A 24,095-nucleotide genomic window follows, 5' to 3' on the forward strand; every position below is an offset into this window, starting at 1 on the left:
TATATATTTCTTTGGCAACCCTTCATTGCTTGCTCATCAGTGAAGTTTCTTTGGAAGTATAACTCATCTTTCAAAATCATTGTTAAATTTTTCTTCCTGCTACATCAAACTTTGTGTCTTACTTTAAATAGCAGAAACCTTACCCTTTATAATTAGAGCTCTTTAAATAGATTTGGATAGATATTACATTTCTTTTCTAAAATCACAAGCTGCAGTTATTAGCTCAGGAGATAGAAGATATCATTGGCAAAGAGTCCTTGCTCTAAAGATGACACAGTTACAGCTGGCCCTGCTTCTGTAAACCTGCAGATATGAAGGGCCAGCTAAGAAACTTGAGCATCCATGGATTTTTATTTTCTCAGGGAGTCCTGGAACAAACTTCAGTATCCCCACAGATATTGAAGGACACTCTATACTTGAATGTTTCAGTTTTTTATTCTGCTGTTATTTTTATTTTCCCTGTCTTCATACTTTTGTTTTCTCATCTCACACCCCTGATTCCAATTTTGTTGTTGTTGTTGTTTAGTTGTTAAGTCATGTCCAACTGTTTGTGACCCCATGGACTGTAGCCCACCAGGCTCCTCTGTCCATGGTATTTCCCAGGCAAGAATACTGGATTGGGTTGCCATTTCTTTCTCCGGGTTATCTTTCCGACCTAGGGATTGAACCCTTCCCCTGCTTAGCAGGCAGATTCTTTCCTACTGAGCCAACAGGGAAGCCCCAATTCCACTTTAGAGTAAATTAAAGCATTAATTTGGTTTCTTTCTTACGGCTATGAAACAACATAGGACAGTGAAATATCTTTTATTTACAAGTTTTAAAATAGATTCTTGAATTCAAAATAGATTCTTGCATTCACTTTTATTTATGGACCTGCAAGAGAGTAAGCTAGCAATCTGATTGGAATATAATATTCCCTTTAGAAAGCAGTTGTAACTTAGTTTTCTTTTCTCTGGACCTGATGTGGTAAAGACTGATTTCATAGCACTTGAGGGATTTTCTGTTAAGAATTTATGCATGAAGTTTTATTCTCAGGCCACAGGCTTCCTGATTTCTGTTTGTCAATATTATGAGGCTCACTAACTCTTGGGCATGCTTTAACGAGTTCAAACATTTAGGTAGCAAATTAAATTAATTAAGTCACTGGAATGGTTTTAATACTTTCATCATTACAAAATCATAAAGAGAGTTTACTTCACTTAAAATACCTAGTTTTTTTTTTCTTCTTTCATCTTTTAAAATAACTTACCATAAACCTGGAACTTTTCCTCCCTTGTGATCACATTTCTGGCTTTACTTTATTAATTCCACCCTTCAAAAAAATTCCACCATGTTTCTGAAGTTTGTTACTGTCTCAGCACAGTTTTCAGAAGAATTAATCTCTGTCTTGTCAGTATCCTGGGGTAGAGTCATTTGTTGTAGATTTTCCTTGTAGGGTAACTGTGTAAACTGAAAGTTTATACACTGGTTAAACCAATCTTGGAATTCAATGACCTGTTGAGATGGAATGAGTAACCTAGTTAATACACAGCTACAGAAATCTTGGCATCCTCTGTTTCAAACTGTCTTTCTTTCTATATTACCTTAGTTCATTCGGTTGCCAAAAATCCAGTGGTACAAAGCATTTCCTGTCTATTGTTTTACATTGTCCAAAAGATGTTTATCTATGGTTCTTACTTGCACATTGCTCTTATTGGAAGACATGGGAAGAGTCAGAGTGTAAAGTACAATCTTTCCCTCTCTTTTCAATGCCCATCGTTCACCTTTTTCTTCTCCCCGCGCACTTAAAACTTTCATCTTGACCATCACCAGAAAGTCATTAAATTTCAGAAATCATTTCAAATCATTCTTGTTTTTCCCAGCTTGTTAAAAGGAGGTAGTAGGTATATTAATATTTACTAAGGTGTGAATGATAGCCTCCTATGTTGCTGCCTTCTTGGAAAATGGTTTGCATTTTTGAATAAGGAGGTGTTTTAGGCTAAAGAAACATAGTTCTAATGATTAAACAGACTCTGACGCAATACAGTTTGCAAATAGAGATATTTGGAGACAAGACGGTCTCTGTATCTCTTTAAAGCACACTTGGTAAGTCACTTGCACCAACAATAGTCCTACTAACAAGTTTGTTTGTTTTAAATAACTTGTCCCACAGAAATCTTCCCTTGGTTATATCTAAGCCTGTCAAAGTCTGTCTCCCTACAACTTATATCCAGATCATCCAGTCCTGTGTAGTCTGTGTGATGAGGTACAATGAGCCTCTCAGATCTTTGCTAATCTATTCCTAGCTCAGGGTCACCTTTTGGTTACATTTCCTTAAAAAGGATCACAGTATGAATGGAAAAAACAAAAAACAGCAAATCAACAATTCACCTGAGGGAGAAAAAGGGTCCTGACATGTAGACACCAATAAGGGAGACTCTATCCAGGGACTACCCAGCATTCTTGCCCAGTGACTCCTGCGACCTGCCTCCCTGGCAAGCCCCATCAAGACCAGAAGATGGCTTTGGCTCCAGCCCTCTAATGCCCTAATATGTGCATCAAGCATAGGGCTTTAGCAGCTTTCACAAGGCCATTTACCAGTCATCTCCTACCATTAGGAAACCGGAAGTGTTACCACTTTGAAGATAGTAAAGAAGAGGGGAATTTTTTTTTGTTTTCCTCTTCAGGCTAGAATTAGGAAATTATTCCCATTATGCCCCTTTGCTTATGCCCTTTTATAAGACATAAATCCCTGGCTTCTCTTCCACTCATGCCTTATGAGGTTAAACAAGAATGACAATTGGTGATGACCGTGAAATGTCAGAGGTGTCAGGGAATCGGGGGGCCACACTGATATCCTTTGTTTTAGAGCGGAAGTTCCTGCTGTTGTTAGTGAGCCAAGTAAATGTCCTGATGGCAGTAGAAGGAGCCTCTGCCCGGGAGACTAGAGAATGTGTCTGTCTTTCTGTAGTTGTGTGACCTGGGATCAGCCTGTTAAAATTCTTTCTTTCCTTAGCACAGAGTTAAGAACATTTTTTTTTTTTCTACCAATGTCAAATTCTTATGCACGTATAGGCACACAGGTGTTTTGCAGATAAAGAGGCTTACAAATGCACACACCATTTTTTTCTCCCACTGTACTGTAGCTGCACATCTTATCATAACTAAAATCTCTTCTGTGTTTGTAAAGGGCTGTGTGGAGAAGGGAAACTAAAATCAGAAAAGAAGTGATTTCCCCAGAGCTGTAGGGAAAATTCATGGCTGAAAAGTAATTGTTGTTAATAGATCAGAATTTACCTGTGAATTTTTTAAATGATGAATTTCATAAAAAAATTAATTGCATTTAAATTATTTAATTCTCTAAACAGCTTTAGGATCTGCTGTGTCAATCTAATTTCCTTCTGACCTTGATTGAAATTATTGTCTCTGTTGACTCTGGTCCACATGTGGCAATAATTTGTAATCATGAAATGTTAAAAGAAACCAGTAATAATTCTACTATGTTTCTTTCAGTAGTGAAATAGAATTCTAGACCCTGAAATGCAGGAAAAATTAATAGATGTTATGAAGGACATAAAAGGGTCCATGAAAAGTGTCAGATCTGTATTTTGTCTCCTATTCTCTCACTGACTGGGTCAGCAGGAATATTTCTGTGAGTGCATGTGGCTCTCCACCATGTACTTACCCCAATGATCTAGTCACTTTAGTTCCCAAATAAATGGGAGAAAAAGTAGTTTTTCTGGATCCCTTTTTCCAGTAAGAGATTTAGTGAAGTCAAGTGTGTGTTGTGACATTTGACCTCTTTATGCCTTTATTCTTATTTTCTCCCCAGAATATCTAATATCAAATCTAAAAGTACTGTCGTGGAAAAGGAAGAGACTACTTGAACTGGTTAGATTACAAAGGGGATTCAAACAATGTAATTGAGATCCTGGAACCTGGAAAGATAAGATTCAAAGATATGCACACAAAGAGCTCAGTTCTCCATCTCCACTTGAATCTGGTCCCTAAGAGGAAATGAAATAAAAAGAAGCAACTGGGACAGACTTAATAAAAAGGCTGGAGCACAAAGGCTTTAAAACACTGGCAGGAGGTCTTCACTGTCCCTGGGTTAATGTTTGTCATGTGTGGTTTGGCATACCCAGAGATGGAGTATTGGTCCAAATGGCTATAACAATATGTAAGAACCTCTGAGTCTGTCCCTTCAGTATTTTCCTTGCCTCTTTTAAGAGACTTTTATATTACACTAATTTTTTTAAAAAACTGATGCAGTGAAAATTAAAAGGTTTAAAAAAATGTTACCTGTTAAACTGCCAGCTATGAGGCAGTAAAGACTGAAACTGTATTGGCACCATCTTTTACTGACAAATAAGGTAGCATAGAGCTAGCAGAAGCAATGCCATTCGTAAAGCAGTAGGAAATCTCTGGGTTCTGCTTGACTGGCGGTCAAGGGCACTACCTGGTTCCTGTAGTGGGCATACCATCAAAGAATCCAGATCTCCCGCTTCATGTTTGAAAGGAGCCACTATTGTGAATTGTCTGTGAGATTTGCCTCAAGCCTTTGATCTCTGATCTTTTGAAAGGCAGAGTTATGTTTCATATCAGATTTTGCTTATACACATACACCTCTTCTCTTCTAATATGTAAAGATTTTTTTGTTATATATTTTTCCAGCTTCAACATAAACTGGATTCTGCAGCCCTGCTTTTACCCCTCTTATTCAAAAACTTACTTTAAAAAAAAACTTTATTGAGATATACTTCATCCTTACAATTCAACAGTTTACAGTGCACAAATCAAATTTTTTTGTATGTTCACAAGGGTGTACAACCATCACCACCACAATCAATTTTGGAACATTTCACTACCCCTAGAAAAACCTATACCCATTACCAGTCACACAGTCACTAACCTACTTTCTGTCTTTGAGGATTTTCTTATTGTGGATATTTCCTATAAATGAAGTCATAAAACATGTGCCTTTTTTTTAACTGGCTTTTTTTTGGGGGGGTTATTTCTTATTTTATTATTTGAATATAATGTGTTAGTTTCCGCTGTACAACAAAGTGAATCAGCTGTGTGCATGTGAATCTGACTTATTTGTCTTTTTTAATTGTGTTGTCAGAGTTCTTTGTATCTTTCCCTGGTGGCTCAGATGGTAAAGACTCTGGCTGCAGTGCAGGAGACCTGGATTTGATCCCTGGGTCAAGAAGATCCCCTAGAAGAGGACATGGCAACCCACTCCAGTATTCTTGCCTGGGAAATCCCATGGACAGAGGAGTCTGGCAGGCTATGGTCTGTGAGGTCGCAGAGTTGGACATGACTGGAAAACACACACACAAACACACACACAGAAAAACACACATGCACGCACGCACACACACACACACACACCCCCCATCCTACATTGAGAGTGAAGGAGGTATTAGCACTTCTGACCTGATGAGGCCACACCATGCAGTGATTGTGTTAATGACCTGATTCATCTGTGACTATCATAGAAAGACTTTCTCTTGCTAAAGAATGTAAAAGTTTTCAATCATTGCATGCATCTTGATATCTTATTTACTACCCTTATTATGTAGAGAAACCCCTTACTATTTGAATCATTGATCATTTTGGGGGGAAAAAAAGTTGATCCCTAAAAGATTATCATATCCTTTGTCTGACTGACTCTACAACCAGTTAACAGAGTAAGAGGACACTGAAGGCATTTCAGTTCAGTTCAGTCGCTCAGTCGTGTCCAACTCTGCGACCCCATGAACCGCAGTGCACCAGGCCTCCCTGTCCATCACCAAATCCCGGAGTTCACCCAAACCCATGTCCATTGAGTCGGTGATGCCATCCAACCATCTCATCCTCTGTCATCCCCTTCTCCTCTTGCCCTCAATCTTTCCCAGCATCAAGGTCTTTTCAAATAAGTCAGCTCTTCGCATCAGGTAGCCAAAATATTGGAGTTTCAGCTTCAACATCAGTCCTTCCAATAAATACCCAGGACTGATCTCCTTTAGGATGGACTGGTTGGATCTCCTTGCAGTCCAAGGGACTCTCAAGAGTCTTCTCCAACACCACAGTTCAAAAGCATCAATTTTTTGGCGCTCAGCTTTCTTTATAGTCCAAATCTCACATCCATACCTGACTACTGGAAAAACCATAGCCTTGATTAGACGGACCTTTGTTGACAAAGTAATATTTCTGCTTTTTAAAATGCTCTCTAGGTTGGTCATAACTTTCCTTCCAAGGAGCAAGCGTCTTTTAATTTCAAGGCTGTAATCACCATCTGCAGTGATTTTGGAGCCCAGAAAAATAAAGTCTGACACTGTTTCCACTATTTCCCCATCTATTTGCCATGAAGTGATGGGACCAGGTGCCATGATCTTAGTTTTCTGAATGTTGAGCTTTAAGCCAACTTTTTCATTTTCCTCTTTCACTTTCATCAAGAGGCTCTTGAGTTCTTCTTCACTTTCTGCCATAAGGGTGGTATCATCTGCATATCTGATGTTATTGATATTTCTCCGGGCAATCTTGATTCCAGCTTGTGCTTCCTCCAGCCCAGCGTTTCTCATGATGTACTCTGCATATAAGTCATTGCAATGTAAACCTCACTCTCCATCATAGAACAAAAACTTTTGTTCTTTGTGAACACATGTATACAATCAGATTCTCCAAACTCAGTCTCCAGTTAAACCATTCCTTTCCTCAAAAAAGCATTATCAGTCTTTTCAACAAATGGTACTGGAACAACTGGAAGTGTATATGCAAAATTTCCTTCACCCTTAAATCTCTTCCCTGGTGACTCAGCTGGTAAAGAATCCACCTGCATTGTGGGAGACCTAGGTTCCATCCCTGGATTGGGAAGATCCCTTGGAGAAGAGAACAGCTACCCACTCCAGTATTCTGGCCTGGAGAATTCCATGGGCTGTATAGTCCATGGTGTCGCAAAGAGTCAGACACAACTGAGCGACTTTCACTTTCACTAAATCTCTAGTGCCCTGCAGAGTCCCTTGTGTATAGTAGTACACATTAAATGTTTTCATTGAATTGGCTATATGGATGGGCTGGAGTATGGAGATTAAATTCTGATAGAATTCAGGGATCTGTGAATTCTTTAAAATATTTTTTTAAGTGCTATGTTTTCATTTTAATGATAATTCTGAATCACCTGGATACACATTATAATCAAGTTGCACTGCGCAATTTCAGTACCCATGTTTGTGTTTGACAAACATTGATCTAAAACATTACTCAGAATATATGTAAACTTCTGATTACAGAGGAGTGCTTGCTGTACGTGATCATTCAATCTGTGGAAAATATAATTGCTTTTACCCAGCAGCACCTTCACTAGCAGGATATGATATTTCTTAGTTACTTCCTGTTGGTAGATAGAAGAGATTAGTTAGGAATAATTTTATTTGTACTCACTTCTGTGTTTCAAAAAAAAAAAAAAAAAATGGGGAGGGAGAGAGAAAGAGAGAGAGGCAAGAAGGAAGGAATAGAGGCCCTCCAGACCTTCCCAGGTGGCGCAGTGTTAAAGAATCCGCCTTCCAGTGTAGGAGACTTGGGAGACACAGGCTCGATCCCTGGGTTAAGAAGATCCCTTGGAGTAGGAAATGGTATTCAGTATCTGAATGGCTTCGGTATTCTTGCCTGGAAAATCCCATGGACAGCGAGCAGGCTACAGTTCATGGGGTCACAGAGTCAGATACGACTGAGCACACACACACAGACATTAATAATAGAGTTTTGAAAGGATGTTGTAAAGATTTGACCAAGGATGAGATCTTCTTTCTCACTTAATTCTTCTCAATATCACCTTTATGACATGTTTCAGTGAACTAGAAGAGTAGGTGAGCCCTTGAAATCAGCAGATCCCCCGACTACAGAAGTTCACTGTGTCAGTTCGGATCTGATGGTGCTCTTTCAGTGTGTAAGTGTCTCTTGTTGCAGATGGTCATCTCAGATCCTTTATGAGAGAAGGGAGGATCTGATAGGCATAAACGAATCTGACAATCTAGACTTCAAAGTACCATAGCAACACTTGATTAAAAAAAAAACAAAAAACTTCTGAATCCTAATTTGTTGAAGGAATCTTTTCATGTAGATGATAATTGATACACACAAGTCATAGGCAGGTGACATTCTTTCAACTCTCTCTTTTCACTATGCACTTGATTTTTTTACCTTCCAAAGAAACTCATTTTTTGTTTGTTCAAACAAATCTAGATCCTTCATTTGTTCCCTTGAATGCACAGCTGTTTGCTTTAAAATAGGGTTGATTATTGCTGACTTCCTGAGAAGAATACAGAGATGCAAATAGCCAGGTGTTATCATTGTCATTGCACAAAGTAAAATCCATTAGAGCTGAACTAGGAAAAACTCAACTAAAATCAACTTGCGAAAGTTTCTAAAAGTTGGTCTTGAGTTTACTGTGTTCATTTCCCTGAAGCTGTTGCTAAATGCTAAAGGAAAAGATGATAGTCTCTCCAACTTCAGTTCCATGGGTATATCTTAGTCTAAATATTGTAGTCTATGGGAAATACTTTCTGAAAATAGGGATTAGGGAGTTCAGAAATCAATACTATTTTTTGTAAAAGCCGTACAGTATGCATAGTTTGAAGGAGATAGCAGGATGGTAACAAATACTTGCCCTTGTCTAGGGGCAAGTGTATGCCACCTTTTCTAACTAAAGGTGAATTAGGATCTTAGAACCTTGTGGTTCAGGTAAGTTCAAACTGAAGAAATACAAACATCTCATCTGGATAAAGAAGAGCAGAAAAAGAAGCCAAAAATATATATTAACCAACACCCTCCCAGATAGGATAATTGAGGTTTTGTTGCTTAATCAGAAACTAGGGAATAGCAGTGAATGTCCCAGAGCCTGAGGTTTTAGTTCATAATGAAATGGGTGGTTAGTCAGTAGTTGTGAAATACACTCAGCATGTAACCCCCTTACATGAGCTCCTACTGTAAATAGTTACTCACTTTTCTTTATTTAATAAGTTGGCAGATGTAAAAAGATGACTCTGCTCTTTTGTATGTATTGGGTTGGCCAGAAGGTTTAATCAAATTTATGGACTTGTGGACACAGCGGGGGAAGGAGAGCGTGAGAGGAATTGGGAGAGTAGCATTGACATATATGCACTATCATGTGTGAAAGAGCTAGTGGGAAGCTTCCACAACACAGCGGGGTGCAGCCTGGCTCTGTGATGACCTAGAGGGATGGGATGAGGGGGAGAGGAGGGATGCTCAAGAAGGAGGGGATAAATATATATTATGACTGATTCACGTTGTTGTACGGCAGAAACCAACACAACATGGTTAAAGCAACTTTCCCCCAATTAAAAAATAAATTACCAAAAAAGATGTTATGGAAAAAAGCCCAGATGAACCTTTTGGTCAACCCAAAATATATATATACATTGATATTTTGAGTCATGCTGTGTACTAGGCTACTGTCCCAATTAAAATTGTAATTAGAAGAAAGAAAATTATCGGGCTTATTTTTTTCTTTTATATGTTATAAAATTGACTTCTGAATCCTTTTAAAAACATACACCGTCTTAAGTTTCTTTGTATTGGCAAATCTAACTTTTTAGACTTTGTATTGATAGACATAGAACTGATATAGAAAACCTCTACACCATTAAATTTTCATATGTCAAATCAGTTAGAATACTTTTGGCTACAGCTAACAAATTCTCAACTCAACTGGCTTAAACAATGAGGAATAAATCCTTACACATGACAGAAGCCCTGAATTGGTTAATTCTTTGCCTCCACTACATCATTCAGGACCCCAAATCTCTTCATCTTTCTACTCTGCCAACCTCATCTCCTAGTCCCTCAGAGTTTCCATTGGCTGCAGCAACTCTGAGGTGTTATGTTTTTAAAATCATTTGTTGTTGTTTAGTCGCTAAGTTGTGTCCAACTCTTTGCAACCCCATGGACTGTAGCCCACCAGGCTACACATAACCAGAGGCAAAGTATTTTCTTAGGGTCTTCCATCAGGTTTTCCTTCACATCTCTTTGTTCACACTGGATCACATGCCCAGAGCAATTAAGAGGATATGTCCACCATGATTCATTTAGAGCAATAAAGACCTTAGCCTGAATCAGATAAGTGGTGTCTGGACAGGGAGAAGATGGATATTTGAGCAAAATTAGAGTGGTTTTACGAGGAAGAATGGGAGAATGCCAGTGAGACGTACACAAGAAAAGTTGACACATGGGGATCCCTTAAGCTAAAATTAAGAACCCTTTTTGTAGGGTCTTTGAATTCTGTGATGGTGTCACATGTAGCCCTGGAAGCTGCGTTCTCTGTTCACATACATTCATTTTGTTCTGCATAGAAACCTGGTCAGGGCTAACTGGCAACTGGGATCCAGTATAATCTTAAGAAACCAACCACACAGCACGATAGGAGCAAGGGAGAGCGAAGACCGTCAGAGGTTAACAGAGCCTTCAGGAAATGGGGGCAGAGCTGTAAATCCCCAAAGAAGACCAGGTTTGAGCAAGGTGTGACATGTCCTGGCTGTGTATATGAGGTCTGAGGGAGGTCAGGCTGCAGAAAACATGATGGCGTGGCACTTTGAGAAATGCACAGTGGGTGCAGGGAGTGTTCCAGCTCATCCAGTCCAGTACCTGGAAAACAAGGTAGCAGGTGGGCCCAGAGCCAGCTGCTGGATTCAGTGTGGGGCTCTCAAGATTCCGGGTCTCCACTGGCTCCTCTTGGTTCTTAGGTACACTTGGGAGTGGGGTTGGTGGAGCATGCAGTTGAATGGATGCTCATTTGGAAAGTTGTAATGAAGCTCAGGCAAGGCAGGAATTTATATAAATGGAATGTTAAATTTTGATTTTGTTAATGTAATGGTATGCCCTTAACTTTTATGGTGAGAAAGTGTAAGAAGCAGCCGTATGATTTCTACATTGAATATAAAACTTCTGTTGTCCGTTCTGTTCTTCAGTTTCCCCCAGGTCACATGACTTTTTCCTTCAGCTCTTCTCCTCTGATACCTTTTCCCTGAGCCCTCACCCCTGACTTTTAACTGCTCCCCCTTCTTTATTTTTCTTCATAGCTCTTATTGCTGCTGGAAAGTTTATTTACTATTTATTGTCTTTCTCCTCCAATAGAAGTAGGCTTCATAAAGATGGGAACTTTGCTTTCTTGTTCATGCTATATATTATCTCCAGTACTGAGATCATACTTGGAACGTTTTAGGCACTCAATTAAGATTTGCTGAATGAATGAGTGAGATACCTCTTGGTATTCTTCCTAAAGAAGGAAATAGATGTACCTTCTTTTATTGACTAATGTGAAATATGTTTTCTGTTTCTTTTTTTGCCTTAGCTATTAGAATTGCTAAACTAAATTTGGGGTTCGTTTGCAATAACCATTCTTAGCATGGGATAGTCGGTACTTCCTCACTGTAGAGCTTTAAAAAAATATTCATTTCAGTTTCAGTATTATTGAAAGTTGCCTCAGTTCCCATAGGGAAGTAAATGAGGGTTGAAGAATAATAAATGAACTGCCTGACTGACTGAAGGGTGACAGGGAGAAGTCAAAAAAGAACACCAGGCTTTTGAGTCTGGATGAATAAGAATACTGGAGCTGTTGTTAATGGAAATTGGAACCAGATCAAAACATTACTCATAAAAGTATCTTCTCTGTTACCATTTTGGGGACATCTCAGTCCAGTGTTGTTGCTTGGTCAGTATTTTTCCTCTTCCTCAGTATGCTTTGAATACCATGAGAGGAGGAACTCTGTACCTAACATATAGTACCTTTTCTTTACCACTTATTTTTTAATCCTACATTTAAATTGAAATATAACTAATTTACAGTGCTGTGTTAGTTTTCCACTTATTATTTTTTTAATTGAGGTATATAGTTGCTTTACAGTTTACCGCTTATTTTTAACTTTAAATCCCTACATTAATAAATAATAACTAGTTTGTCATCTGCTCTTACCTTTTCAACCTGCAATTTCCCCTCCTTTATGGATTCCAGACTTCTGTCATTTCTCAGTGACTTCCTTCCCAACAGAGACCTTCATTCCTTTAACCACAGCAGCCTCCCACTCTAGGGCTCATGAATAGATGCTTTTTCTTCCCTTCCTGCTCTCCTGAATCTCATTCCCCTGATGGCTAAGCCAAAGGTGACTCATCACCTCATAGACTTCCAACTGGAAGGGGCCAGAGAGACCGTCTCGTCTAATTGACTCATCTCCAGTTGGTCTGAGGAGGTGAAGGGATTTGCCCTAAGTCACTGCTAGTTGGCTTCAGGGAAGAAATTAGAACACAGCAGTCCAGTGGTTAAGACTCCACGTTTCTACTGCAAGGAGGTACCTATTTGATCCCTGGTTGGGTGAACTAAGATCCTGCATGCCGAGTGGTGCTGCGAAAAAATAAAAATTAAACAAAATTAGAACATAGAGCTCTTAACTCTAGATGCACATCTCACTGCAGAACAAGCAAGCTCCTTTCTGACTCCAGAAAAGGACGATGTTATACCAAAAGTAGAGAAATGTTTTTCTTTTAGTTGGAAATATCTTAAATGCATTGTATCATAGGAGTTAAGTGTAAGACTGCCTACATTTGATCTTGGTTGTTTTGGACAAGTTATCTAACCTTTCTCTTTCAGTATATCCTTTTTCTCTTCTTTCTATGCATTTGTATGCTTAATATACATATTTAAATCTATAGATAGGGTTTGTTAATATTGAGAGAAATTATGTGTGTGCATTTTTATGTAAGTACATGGAATGATACTGGTTCTATTAGTTTCTTTCACTTAATATCGTCTTCAGAAAATATTTCTTTAGTAGTTTTTCTCTTTCTTTTTTTTGGCCAAGAGGCCTGTGAAATGAAACTCACGCCCCCTGAAGTGGAAGCACAGAGTCTTAACCACTGGATCACCAGGACAGTCCCAGGGATACCTTTCCAGTTCTGTCTTGTTCCTTTTAATGACCATGTAGTATTCCACAATGTGTATGGTTATTTAACCACTTTCACGCTAATTCATTTTAATTTATATCTTCTCATTTTTCACTATTACAGCTCTGCAGAGAAGCCTTTATGCAAATTCTTGTGCATAACATATGACTGCATTCACTAGGACTGGTATTCAGAAGTGCAAATACTAGGTCTAAGTAGGCACAGGGTTCTGAAAACAGGGTATGACTAAGTCATCACTGGTTCAATTTCTGCATTGTATGTTGATGTTAACTGGGCAGGGGGGTGAGTCTCATGCTGCATGTATTATATTAGGAACTGGGAGCATTTTAGAGAATTGCCCCTCATCTTTTTCTTACATTGTAAGGAAAGTACATTGTGTTCCTGACTTTGAGGGAAAGCAAAAAATAAACTTTCTCCTCTTCCCCCTTCCAAGTGACTAAAATTAGTGAAATTATACTAAGCAACCTCTGCTTGACTCGATGACAGCATTAACCACACAGGACTATAATTGTTGGTACTTATCTGTTTATAACCACCCCCTAAAGTTTGGGTTTTTTAAAGGGTAAAGATATGTTTTATCAATTTTTGTATCCCTCGAACATGAGCATAATACCAGCACATAATTATATTTTGTTGAAGAAATGAGTAAATTCAAGTCAACACTGGCATTTTTTAAGTGTCTAGGATATGCAAAGATTACTAAGAACTGATAACAACAGAGATGAAGCAGTCAAAGTTCTCCCTCAAGGAATTTAGAGTCTAATGTGAGAAATAGATATTTCTCTAGGAATCAAGGTGTTAGTAACAAATGTGATTTAAACGAAAGTATTGTGGGGCTTCAAAGGAGAACTAATTAAGGCTAAGAGAATATTAAGGAAGGTTTTCACAAAGGAAGTAGAATTTGAGACATTTGAGTTGGGCCTGAGCTTCAGATGGTAAAGAATCTGCCCGAAATGCGGGAGACCTGGGTTCAATCCCTGGATTGGGAAGATCCCCTGGAGAAGGGAATGGCTATCCAGTCCAGTATTGTTGCCTGGAGAATTCCACGGACAGAGGAGCTTGATGGGCTACAGTGCATGAGGTCGCAAAGAGTCGGACACGACTGAGGGACTAAGCACAGGGCAGCACAGAGCTGGGCCTGAGAGAGCAGGTTGTTGATTTTTCTGTGTAATTACCATTTTGGTGACTTTAAACATATGTTTCAGAAACCATTGTCACTGTTTAGATGTCATGTAACCTTTGGGCTACAAATAGGCTGGAAGTGAAGTGTTGCACTTGGGCTCTGGAACCAGGGCCTCAGACCCAAGATCAAGCCAGAACATCTTCAGTTCTCAGCATGTCCATGGAGGAAGAAGTTGTTTCTGTTTTGTTTTTAAAGTCAATTCAGAGTGCTTTAGCATTTTATTTCTTCTCTCTTTAAAAATGAAACACAAATTTTTCTTCCTTTGTTTTGACTGCATGACATGTGGGATCTTAGTTCCCTGAGTAGGGATTGAACTCACACCCACTGCACTGGAAGCGCAGAGTCTCAACCACTGGACTGCCAGGGGAGTCCCCCCAAACTTTTCTTGACCCTACTTCCTTGACCAGCTATCACCTGTTTCTTTGATCTGCTTTGCAGAAAAACTCCTTAAATGATCCAATTCTTTTTCTCCTTTTCTATCTTTAACCCACTTCTGTCATGTACTCACCCCTACCAGCCCATCAGAACTGTTCTCGTTAAGGTCAACAGTGACCTCATTGTTGCTCAATCTCATCGTCAGTTTTAGTCTTCTTTTACCTTACTTATTAGCAGCATTTAATGCAGACAATTCTGTCCTCTCTGATAGACTTTCTTCTCTTAATTTCTAGGATACCAGGCTAATTTTCCCCCTATGTGGCTGGTTATTTCTTTTTAGTCTCCTTTGCTGGTTCTTCCCTTCCCAGACTCATCCCAGGCTTAGGGTTGAAGGAAGCATACAGATTTGGTCCTTGGTCTACTTCCCTTCTCTACCTAAACTCACTCCCTTGATTATATATCTAGTTTCAAGGTTTTAAGTTTATAATCTACATTCCCTTGACTAAAAATTGTATATCTTCAACCCAGACTTCTCTTTTCTGAACACTCTGTATATCTTCTACTATTTGCTCAACATATTAAAACTGAATTCTGACTTTTCCTTCTGCCCCAAACTTGATTTACTTGGAGCCTTTCCCATCTTGGTTGGTAGTAACTTCATTCTACCACGCAAAGGCAAAAATCCTAGGAGTCATCATTGGAGTCATCCGAAAGTCATGTTGGTACAATCTTTAGAAAATAAGCAGAATCTTTCTCACCTCCTCTCATCAAGTTACCATTCTCTCTCAAGCAGCTTCCTGATTTGTACCCTGTTTCCACAAGACATACACACTCACATACACTAAGGTGTGTTCTTAGCACTGCAGCCAGAGTGATCTTTTTGTACTTTTTTGCTCAAAATCCTCCAAAGGCCTTTCATTTTACTCTGAAAAAGTCCCAAGTCCTTACAGAGGTCTATAAAGCCTTGCAAGATCTGCACCACCACCCGCCCTTACCATCTCCCCTCTAGCCTCCTTTTGGGCTTTCTCTTTTTTTAAAAAAAATTATTTAATTTATTTATTTGGCTGGTTGCAGCATGCAGGATCTAGTTTCCTGACCAGTCCCCTTGCATTAGAAGCACACAGTTTTAGCCAGGATTTCCAGGGAAGTCCCATCTTGAGCCTTCTTGATGCTCCTCCACAGGGTTTTTACACTGGCTGTTCCTTCTTCCTGATGTGCTCCTCCCCACCATATCCACATGGAGACAGCCTCACCTTCTAGCCTTTGATTAAATGTCTCAAACAACTCAACAAAGAAGTCTGGGACTTCGCTGGTGGTCCAGTGGTTAAGACTTTGTGCTTCCACCACAGGAGGCAGAGGTTCAATCCTTGCTTGGGGAACTAAGATCCTGCATGCAAAAAAATAGTAATAATAAAATAAAAACAAATCTGCCACCATCCTCGTTCCTTCTGATATTTTTACCCTGCTTTTCTCCTGCTGCCCCTCATGGCATTTATTAACTTCTAACCTACTGTATAGTTTACTACAGTGGAAACTCCAAGAGGGCAAAGCTCTTTGTTTCTTTTGTTCACAGGTGTATCCCAACTATCAGCAACTGTGCTTAGCACATAGTAGGTCTCTCAATAAATAAATCATCGAGCTTTCCTTGACAAGGATCCAAAATGCCTTGATTGTCTTTCACTCACTTTGCTTGAGTAGGTAGGGTGATAGTGTAAGAAAAGTACTAGGCTGATGACCGGGGTCTAGCCTAGGACCAGACTTGCTATTTCTGTAACTGCGAGAGTTGTATTAAATTTCTGAAAGTGTATTAAGCTATGTACTTATGATATATACATTTTTCTTTCATATATATATATATATATATATATATAAATTGCTTTTTCACAAAATAATTCATCATGCATGTTTTCCCTAGCATTATTCTTCCAGATATGATTTTTTAATGGTTATACAAGTAATTTGAAAAGCATAAAACACCATACACTGTTCAATGGTGATATATTATTCCTTCTTTAAGTAGTTGAAAGTTTGTTTTACAAGACTGTGATTTCTTCCCTTTTGCTACAGGGGACATGGTCTCAAAGTACCGAGAACCTTTAATCCACACCTTCCTCAGAGGAGCAAGAGATCCGGATAGTGCTCACAGGGCCAGCAGCCTGTCCAACCTTGGAGAGCTGTGCCAGAGACTGGACTTTATGCTGGGCTCCGTGGTTCATGAGGTATTGCAGATTGATTCCTTTCTCTATAGCTTGTTTTCACTTGGACCTATAATGTAGCTTGGCCCTGGGAGTTAGGACACCTGTGTTCTTTGTCTAGATCTAGAAAGTCATTTAACCTCCCTCAGCCTTGATAGTCTCATATGTATGTTGAAAGTTGTATTAGTAAGAATTTTTTAATTGCAAGTGAGAGGATGTCATCTTAACCTACTTTAAGCCATAAAAGGGGATATACTGTAAATATTCCAAGGAAACAGAACAGAAAAAACTTTGAGGAAGGGCAAAAAAAACTTTGCCCTAGATCTCTGGGCTACCTATGAGTGTCATCTTTGTTCACAGAAACATCTCAGGCAAATACATATTCTAATTGGCCCTCACTGGTCAAAGATATCCTGCATTGCCAGGCAGATTCTTAATTACTGGATCACCAGGGAAGCCCCTTTGTATTTAAGTTTTTAATAACTTAAAAACAATGATTTTTACCAACTTAAAATCTTTCAGTATACTAATACACATGAACCATTGGGCATCTGATTTTTACTTTTTTTAGATGGCACTTTGCACTCTCTTACTGTTTAGTCTATTAACTTGTAACAGTTAAGGACTTTGCAGGTCTGTTTTGTTATATCAGCTAAAGATTTCAGTCTGTTATAAATATTCTGGGTCCAGTATTGAAATGGCTCCCATATTTTTTACTCCGTTTATTTGATCTGATCATGTGACTCAACCCAAACTGAACCATAAACCCTGAACTGAAAAAAAACTCCTGGACCATGATCTGAACCAAACCCAAATACTATTATTCCTAATAACAGAGATAGAGTTCACATACTGTACATAATCCATCTACTTAAAGAGTACAATTCAATGGTTTTTAGTATATTCAGAGTTGTGGGAACATCCCCCAATTTTCTTGAACATAGCCATGAGCTGAATAGGTACTTCCCTGTAGCTCACAGTAAAGAATCTGCCTGCAATGCAGGAGAACCAAGTTTGATCGCTGGGTCGGGAAGATCCTCTGGAGCAGGGCATGACAACCCATTCCATGGGGAATGGAGTATTCCCATTCTTGCCTGGACAATCCCATGAACAGAGGAGCCCACAGGAGCCTGGTGGGCTACAGTCCATGGAGTTGCAAAGAGTTGGACACGACTGAACGACTAACAGTACAATATATGACCTGAATAAAAATTTCATCCAAATCTCCAAGTGAATCAGTTCAGATTTGACCATATCCCATACATTTTCTAAAACCAATGAACTCAAACTATGCTTGACATCATGATCTTCTCTGAACCCGGAAACTGCGACCATACTTCTTTTTGAGTTCCTAGTTTCATCTTTCCTTTCTTCTCTTAAGGAAACTGTAACATGCTGATGGCATATCATTTCCTGTTGAAAGTGTTAGAGAAATTTCTTGGTTTGGTTAATTAGAAAGATTGTGCCAAAGCAGGTTTTGCAACATTTAAGAAGTGTCAAAGAAAAAAACGTGTCATCTTTCTGGAGACCCCCCTGACCTGTTGGAAGAGAACCAAATTTCCAGGCATACTTGGGGATGGGAATAAATGAGGCCCCACCTTACCACCCACTTACCTGTGTGTTCACTTGGTCAGATGACTTAGATTCTGAGTTTGGTTTCCTGACCTAGAAAATGGGATTAAAATATCTATAATGCAGGATTGTTACAAGGATCTAGGGATAATGTATATGCCTAGATACAGTATACAGTGATTCATTCAACAATTGCTATTGAGAGCCAAACAGCATATATGCTAAATAACATTCTGGATATCTATCATTCTTCGAAATAGACATTGACTCCCATCATCTTGGATGGGATGTTCTAGTGAGAGGAGACAGACAATAAATGATATACTTGTTAAAATATATAGTATGTTAGGGACTTCCCTGGTGGTCCAGTGGTTAAGAATCCACCTTTCAATGCAGGGGATGCAGTTTCAATCCCTGATTGGAGAACTAAGACCCCATGTGCTGCGGGGCAGCTGAGCCAGCATGCCACAACGAAGAGCCCATGCACTGCAGCTAAGACCCGACACAGCCTAAGTAAATAAAATAAGAGAGATTAAATTCGTTGCCAAGGTCATGCCAGGCTGGGATTTGAATGCAGGCATTCGGTTCCTGAACCTGTGCTCTTAACGACTCCTCTGTATTGTCTCTCAATGAATGTTTTCATTTTGTTTATAAGATTGCTTTGTGCCCTTGAAAAAGAAGGAGAGTTGCCATATGAGAAAAGCTCCTGACAGGAAGGGTCATGCAGTTTTGTTTTAACAGCACTTGCTTTTGGCAATGAAACTTCAGAAGACAATGTATTCCCTCTGATTTGAAAAACCAGGTGTTTCCATCCCACATAATTCCTGTCTCTTTTTAGATGCTCCTTCTTATGTAGTACCCCACGCCTGCTCTGTCATCAGTGCCAAACCAGCTGCTTTGGGTGGACTGCAAGTTTGAACATGATTGGACACCTGACAGCCTTCGTATTTCAGCCACTGGGTCCTCCTGTAGTTAGGTTACTCTTGTCCATTCGCATCACATAAGTGGGAGATTTGGCCTGGTTTTTTTTGTAGTTGTTCATTCATTTGTTTTTCATTTGATAAATACTTCCTGAGCACTTACTCTGTGCCAGTTATGAGACTGGAGCCAAGCCACGTGCTCGGGATCCATCTCTGAACAGAACGGAGTTTCTGTCCTCATGAAGCTGACATTCTAAAGAGGACAGTTGGGTGACAAACAAGCAAGTGAACAAACAAATATGTACTGTGTCAGATGGAGTAAGTGGAGATGAATCTAGTCAGGCAAGGGGATGGAGGGACTTTGCTATTATATGTGAATCTGTGAACCAGGATGAATAAGGAAAGCTTCAGGGATGAGTGACTTAAGCACACGTGAAGGAGCAGGAGCAGGAGCAGATCCCGGCAGATACATGGGGAGAGGGCCTTCTGGGCTTTGACTTTTACTGTGAGTGAGATGGGTAACCAGAGCAGAGGAATGAAATTATCTGACTTGTTTTTTTAATTGTTTGTTTATTTTTGGCTGTGCTGAGTCTTCACTGCTGCATATGGACTTTCTCTAGTTGCGGTCAGCAGGGGCTGCTCTCCGTTGCCGTGCACAGGGTTCTCATTGCAGTGACTTCTCTTCTTGCAGCCACAGGCTCTTAGAGTGTGGCTGTAGCACACAGGCTTCAGTCGCCTTGCAGCATATCGGATCTTCCCAGCCAGGGATTGAGCCAGCCTCCCCTTCATTGGCAGACAGACTTTTATCCACTGGACCACCAGGGAAGTCCTATCTAATTTATTTTAAAAGTTTATTGTGTCTTCTACAAAAGTTTTTTCCCTGTCTCATGAAAGCTCTTGAAGTCTTTTGTAGTCTCAGAAATGCTTGACCCCAGCATGTACTAGTGGAGAAAGAACTTTTAACTCTGGGGAAATGTGTCTATGGCTGCAAACTGAAGGAATTCTTCTTCATGGGTGTTTGTCGTGTGTCAGGTATGTGGAAGGACACAAAGGACCCAATCTCTTCCCCCAAAGAAATCTCAGTAGACTGTGGCACACAGGAATAAATAGACAGTGGAATAGAGTGATATCCTGTGACAAGCCCAAGGTCCTGAGGGAACACAGAGCTGGGACCCTCAGGTAGGTCTGTCGGGGCAGCAAGGAGGTTACATTGATCAAGCGTTAGGCAGGCAGAGGAAAGGGGAAGTGTAATCTGTTTTGATATAAAATTGAACAAACTAGCCTTCATAGCCTTCTAACGTGATCCAATCCAGGGGTCATAGCTATGGCTCTCGGGCTTCTGAGCAAAGCTGTCCACCCCGTTGGGTAGTCCAGAATTGGGTACTGTTTATGCGTGACACTGCTTACAAGTAGGGAAGGAACATAAAAGGATTTGAAAGGACCAGCCCTTTCACAGCCTCTACTGGGAATTCAGGTTTTTCCTCTCTGTTGATGTCAAGATTTAACCTGTCTGGAAACCATTATTATTTTTCCCCAATTTCTCCTTGTTCTTGTCAAAAACTGTGTTGCTTGAAACCAAATCTTGATAGTCTGTTTCATCTTTATCATTCTCCATGAAAAGTAAATATGATTTAAGGGAACTGCAGTGAGAGGCCCATCCTCAGAACAGCAAATAAGATATGCCCCAGGTGACAAGTACAGGAGCAAGCCCCTTGTAAGGTGGTGCCCAAAATTCCACAGACTCGGGCTTTGAAGGCTGATGCAGAGCTGTCACCTCTGATTCCACTGAATGATTTGATTTGATGACCAGATTTGTCACCATCAGTGCTGTTTCCTCAATAACAGCTTAAACACTGAGATGAGGGCTCATGTAGATGTCCTAGGAAACCTCAAGGAAGCGAACAGAGCCACCACGGTTCTGTTTCTCATCAGATTAAGTGAGCAAGCAGAACACGTGGGAATTAGAGGCATCCTGCCTGGCTGTTAAAGTTTCTTTTCTTTTTTTTTCAATTGCAAGATTATTTGTATTTATTTTTAATTAGAGAATAATTGCTTTACAGTGTTGGCTTCTGCCGTAGAACGTGAATCAGCTACATGTACACATGTGTCTCCTCCCTCTTGAGCCTCCCTCCCACATTGACCTCCATCCCGTCCATCCCTCTTGGTCATCACAGAGCACCAAGCTGAGATCCCTGTACTATACAGTAGCTTCCTGTTAGCTATTTTACATACGATAGTATGTTTATGTCAGTGCTACTCTCGCTTTGTCCCACCTTAAAGTTTCTTAGTTGACAGAAAGACAAATGATTTAGTATTGAACAAGTTAGCAGACTGGCTGGCTTTTAACAGAGGAAGTTTGGGGAAAGGGGAGGAAGGTGCTGTTGGAAAGTTGAAGTCATGCTTTCTTGATACCTGAACCCTGCCACCTCTCTTCTGAAATTTTCCAAAGTTGATTTTTGGCCCTCTTGCCATTTGTTTTATCTTTATTTATATAGTTCTGATTATGCCTGGTGTGTGCCAGCTGTTTGGGGAGTGATATTTTTCCATATTTCTGTTGGCTCCTATCAGGTGTCAAATTGGTTAAACTGACCTTTAACATTTCCAAAGCGATTGTCATTTTTCTCTCTGCTTGACTTTCAGAAGTGGAGATGATTTACATAGTTTATCCAATTAAAAAAAAAAAAAACCCTTCCATAGTTTGGTTTATTAGAATAGGTGCATTGGCCCTTAGGGCAGGTGACATGAAGATACCATGGAATGGGTTTCTGCCCTTTGGGAAGACTTAGAAGAGAAATACTATCCCAATTCATAAATTAATAAAGACCTTACATCATCTATCTGTTCTCCAAAGCTTTTAGGGGGGTGGAAGGCAGTGTTGAGTATGTCCTTGGGGCTGGAGGTGAGAGCGACCAGCCATGAGAGTGACTTGTTCAGACTGGCCAGATGGAAGAGAGCGGCCAGGCGTCTTCCCTGCTTGTAGTGTTTGACGAGGAGTCTGCCACACTGGCCTGCTGAAGGACAGCATTCTGAGTTGGTTATGGGAGCTTGACCTGAACGGAAGAAGCTGTTTGTATGTTTTGATGGTATGTGCAAGACCGTATTAAAATTCTGATGCCTTGAAAAAACATTTTGCACAACCGAACATTGTATACATGTCATGGGATTTGGTACTGTGATGAAGGTGTCGAGGAAGGTCCAGAAACACTTCTGGTCACAGACCTCTGCCTGACTGTCCTGAGTGGCTGATTGCAGATGGCCTTGGTACAGTCTGGTCATAAGTCACCAAGAGCACAAGGCCATTACGGCTGATCTCAGCAAGGTGTGGAATAACTGGCTTCTCCCAGTAACATCTTTAAGGTGGCACAGGGATTCAAGGACTGGCCTTACAGCAGAAGCCCTTTTCCAGTCAAGATGCTTTTGCCTGTCCTGACTGTGAAATAAATGCCTGACAGTCAGAGCTGATTCTACACTGAACCTTGAGGCAGAAGCGTTGGACCAGGCGGGTTCCAGGCCAGGAGGCTTTTGTCCACCAAATGTAGAAACGTGGGCCAGAACCAAACCTTGAAGGAAGCAGGCAAAAGGCTTTGGAGAGTCTGTGTATTACATGGGCCTGGGCTGGCTTTCATACTTCAGTTATCAGACTGAATAAGCTAAACTTTTATGTGTCAGGAAGGCCTCAGACCTAGCTCCAACTTGTTCTCTGATTTCAGCTCTTACCTCGTAAATACTAAGCCTGCAAGTGGAGGTACCTATTATACTGTTGCCTTTTTGGAGGTCACCCAAGGGACTCCTCCGAGGACTGAATTGCTTCTACCGTTAATGCCAGAGGCATGGAAGCCACTGATGGCATTGGGTTGGGGTCCCAGGTGAAAAGCAAAAGCAGCTTGCTGAGTCTTATTGAGAAACAGTCCCCAAAGAGTTGAGTTTTTCTGGGATTTCCCTTCACTTGTAAGCGTCAGGCTTGTCTAATAGATGTACAACTTGATTAAATGCCAGTACATCACAGATGCAATTATATTTAAGAACAAGCTACTTCTTCTAATCCCTTTGCCATCGCTGATTAATTAGACACTTTGAACTATGCCCAACTGTTTGAAAGCTGTGAAAAATACAACCTGCATAGTTAAAATTTCTGCACAAGCTATTTCCTCATTTGTGCCTACATGCTTTTTTTAAACCTTTTTAAAAAACCATTCTTTAAATGTAGTATGTATTTATACATGTTCCCAAGCACACAATCTGGCTATTTTCTTATCATGGTTAGCAATCCTACCAGTTGGCCAAGATACACACTCACACAGTAAATCACATAGCAAAGTATGTAAGAAACCAAATGAATAATTTAGACTTACCTTCAGATTTTTGCTGTCATTGGTTACACTCCAAAATGTTTGTTTTTTCCTTCTCGATCTTGCACAAATACCTCATAAAGGATCATTACTGCTGTTTCTAGTGGTATCTTTTTACAGAGGTTTTAGAATATTTTTGTTGTGCCTACCAGGAGCAGGGTGGGAGCAGGATGGCTGGTACAAGGTATAAAAATTTTTCATTTTATGATGTATAATTATTACTATATATCTTACACCATGTTTTGCAAATAATTCCCAAGTCTTTTCTGTTATAGAACTGTCTTTTAAAGTAAATGAACACTAAAAGACCCATTCCGCAAGTGAAGATGCTCAGGCAGGGAGTCTCAGAAACTGACCCGTTGTGACTCCCATGGGCCATACACTGGACTTGTAGGATGGGGTATCTGGACACGCTAGAATATCAGTTTGAATATTTATGTATTTCTCTATCCCTGGACTGAAAATTTCATCAGTTGGCACATTGATCCTCATGCCAAGCCTTGAACTCGAAAGCCTGCTTGGGTCAATCTTCAAGGTCCTCACATCCCTATACACCACTGTGTTT

General features: G+C 40.1%; 1 protein-coding gene across 1 annotated transcript in view; it reads left to right on the plus strand.

Annotated features, from left to right (window-relative positions):
* TANGO6 (transport and golgi organization 6 homolog) overlaps window positions 1-24,095 on the plus strand; it is a 177,672-nt gene that overhangs the window by 123,025 nt on the left and 30,552 nt on the right. Inside the window, exon 16 of the mRNA XM_061138812.1 lies at window positions 16,562-16,713. Coding sequence (XP_060994795.1) covers window positions 16,562-16,713 — 152 coding nt within the window. The remainder of the gene's footprint in view (window positions 1-16,561; window positions 16,714-24,095) is intronic.

The sequence above is a fragment of the Dama dama genome, chromosome 4 (genome assembly GCF_033118175.1).
Source record: "Dama dama isolate Ldn47 chromosome 4, ASM3311817v1, whole genome shotgun sequence".
Taxonomy (NCBI): Eukaryota; Metazoa; Chordata; class Mammalia; order Artiodactyla; family Cervidae; genus Dama; species Dama dama.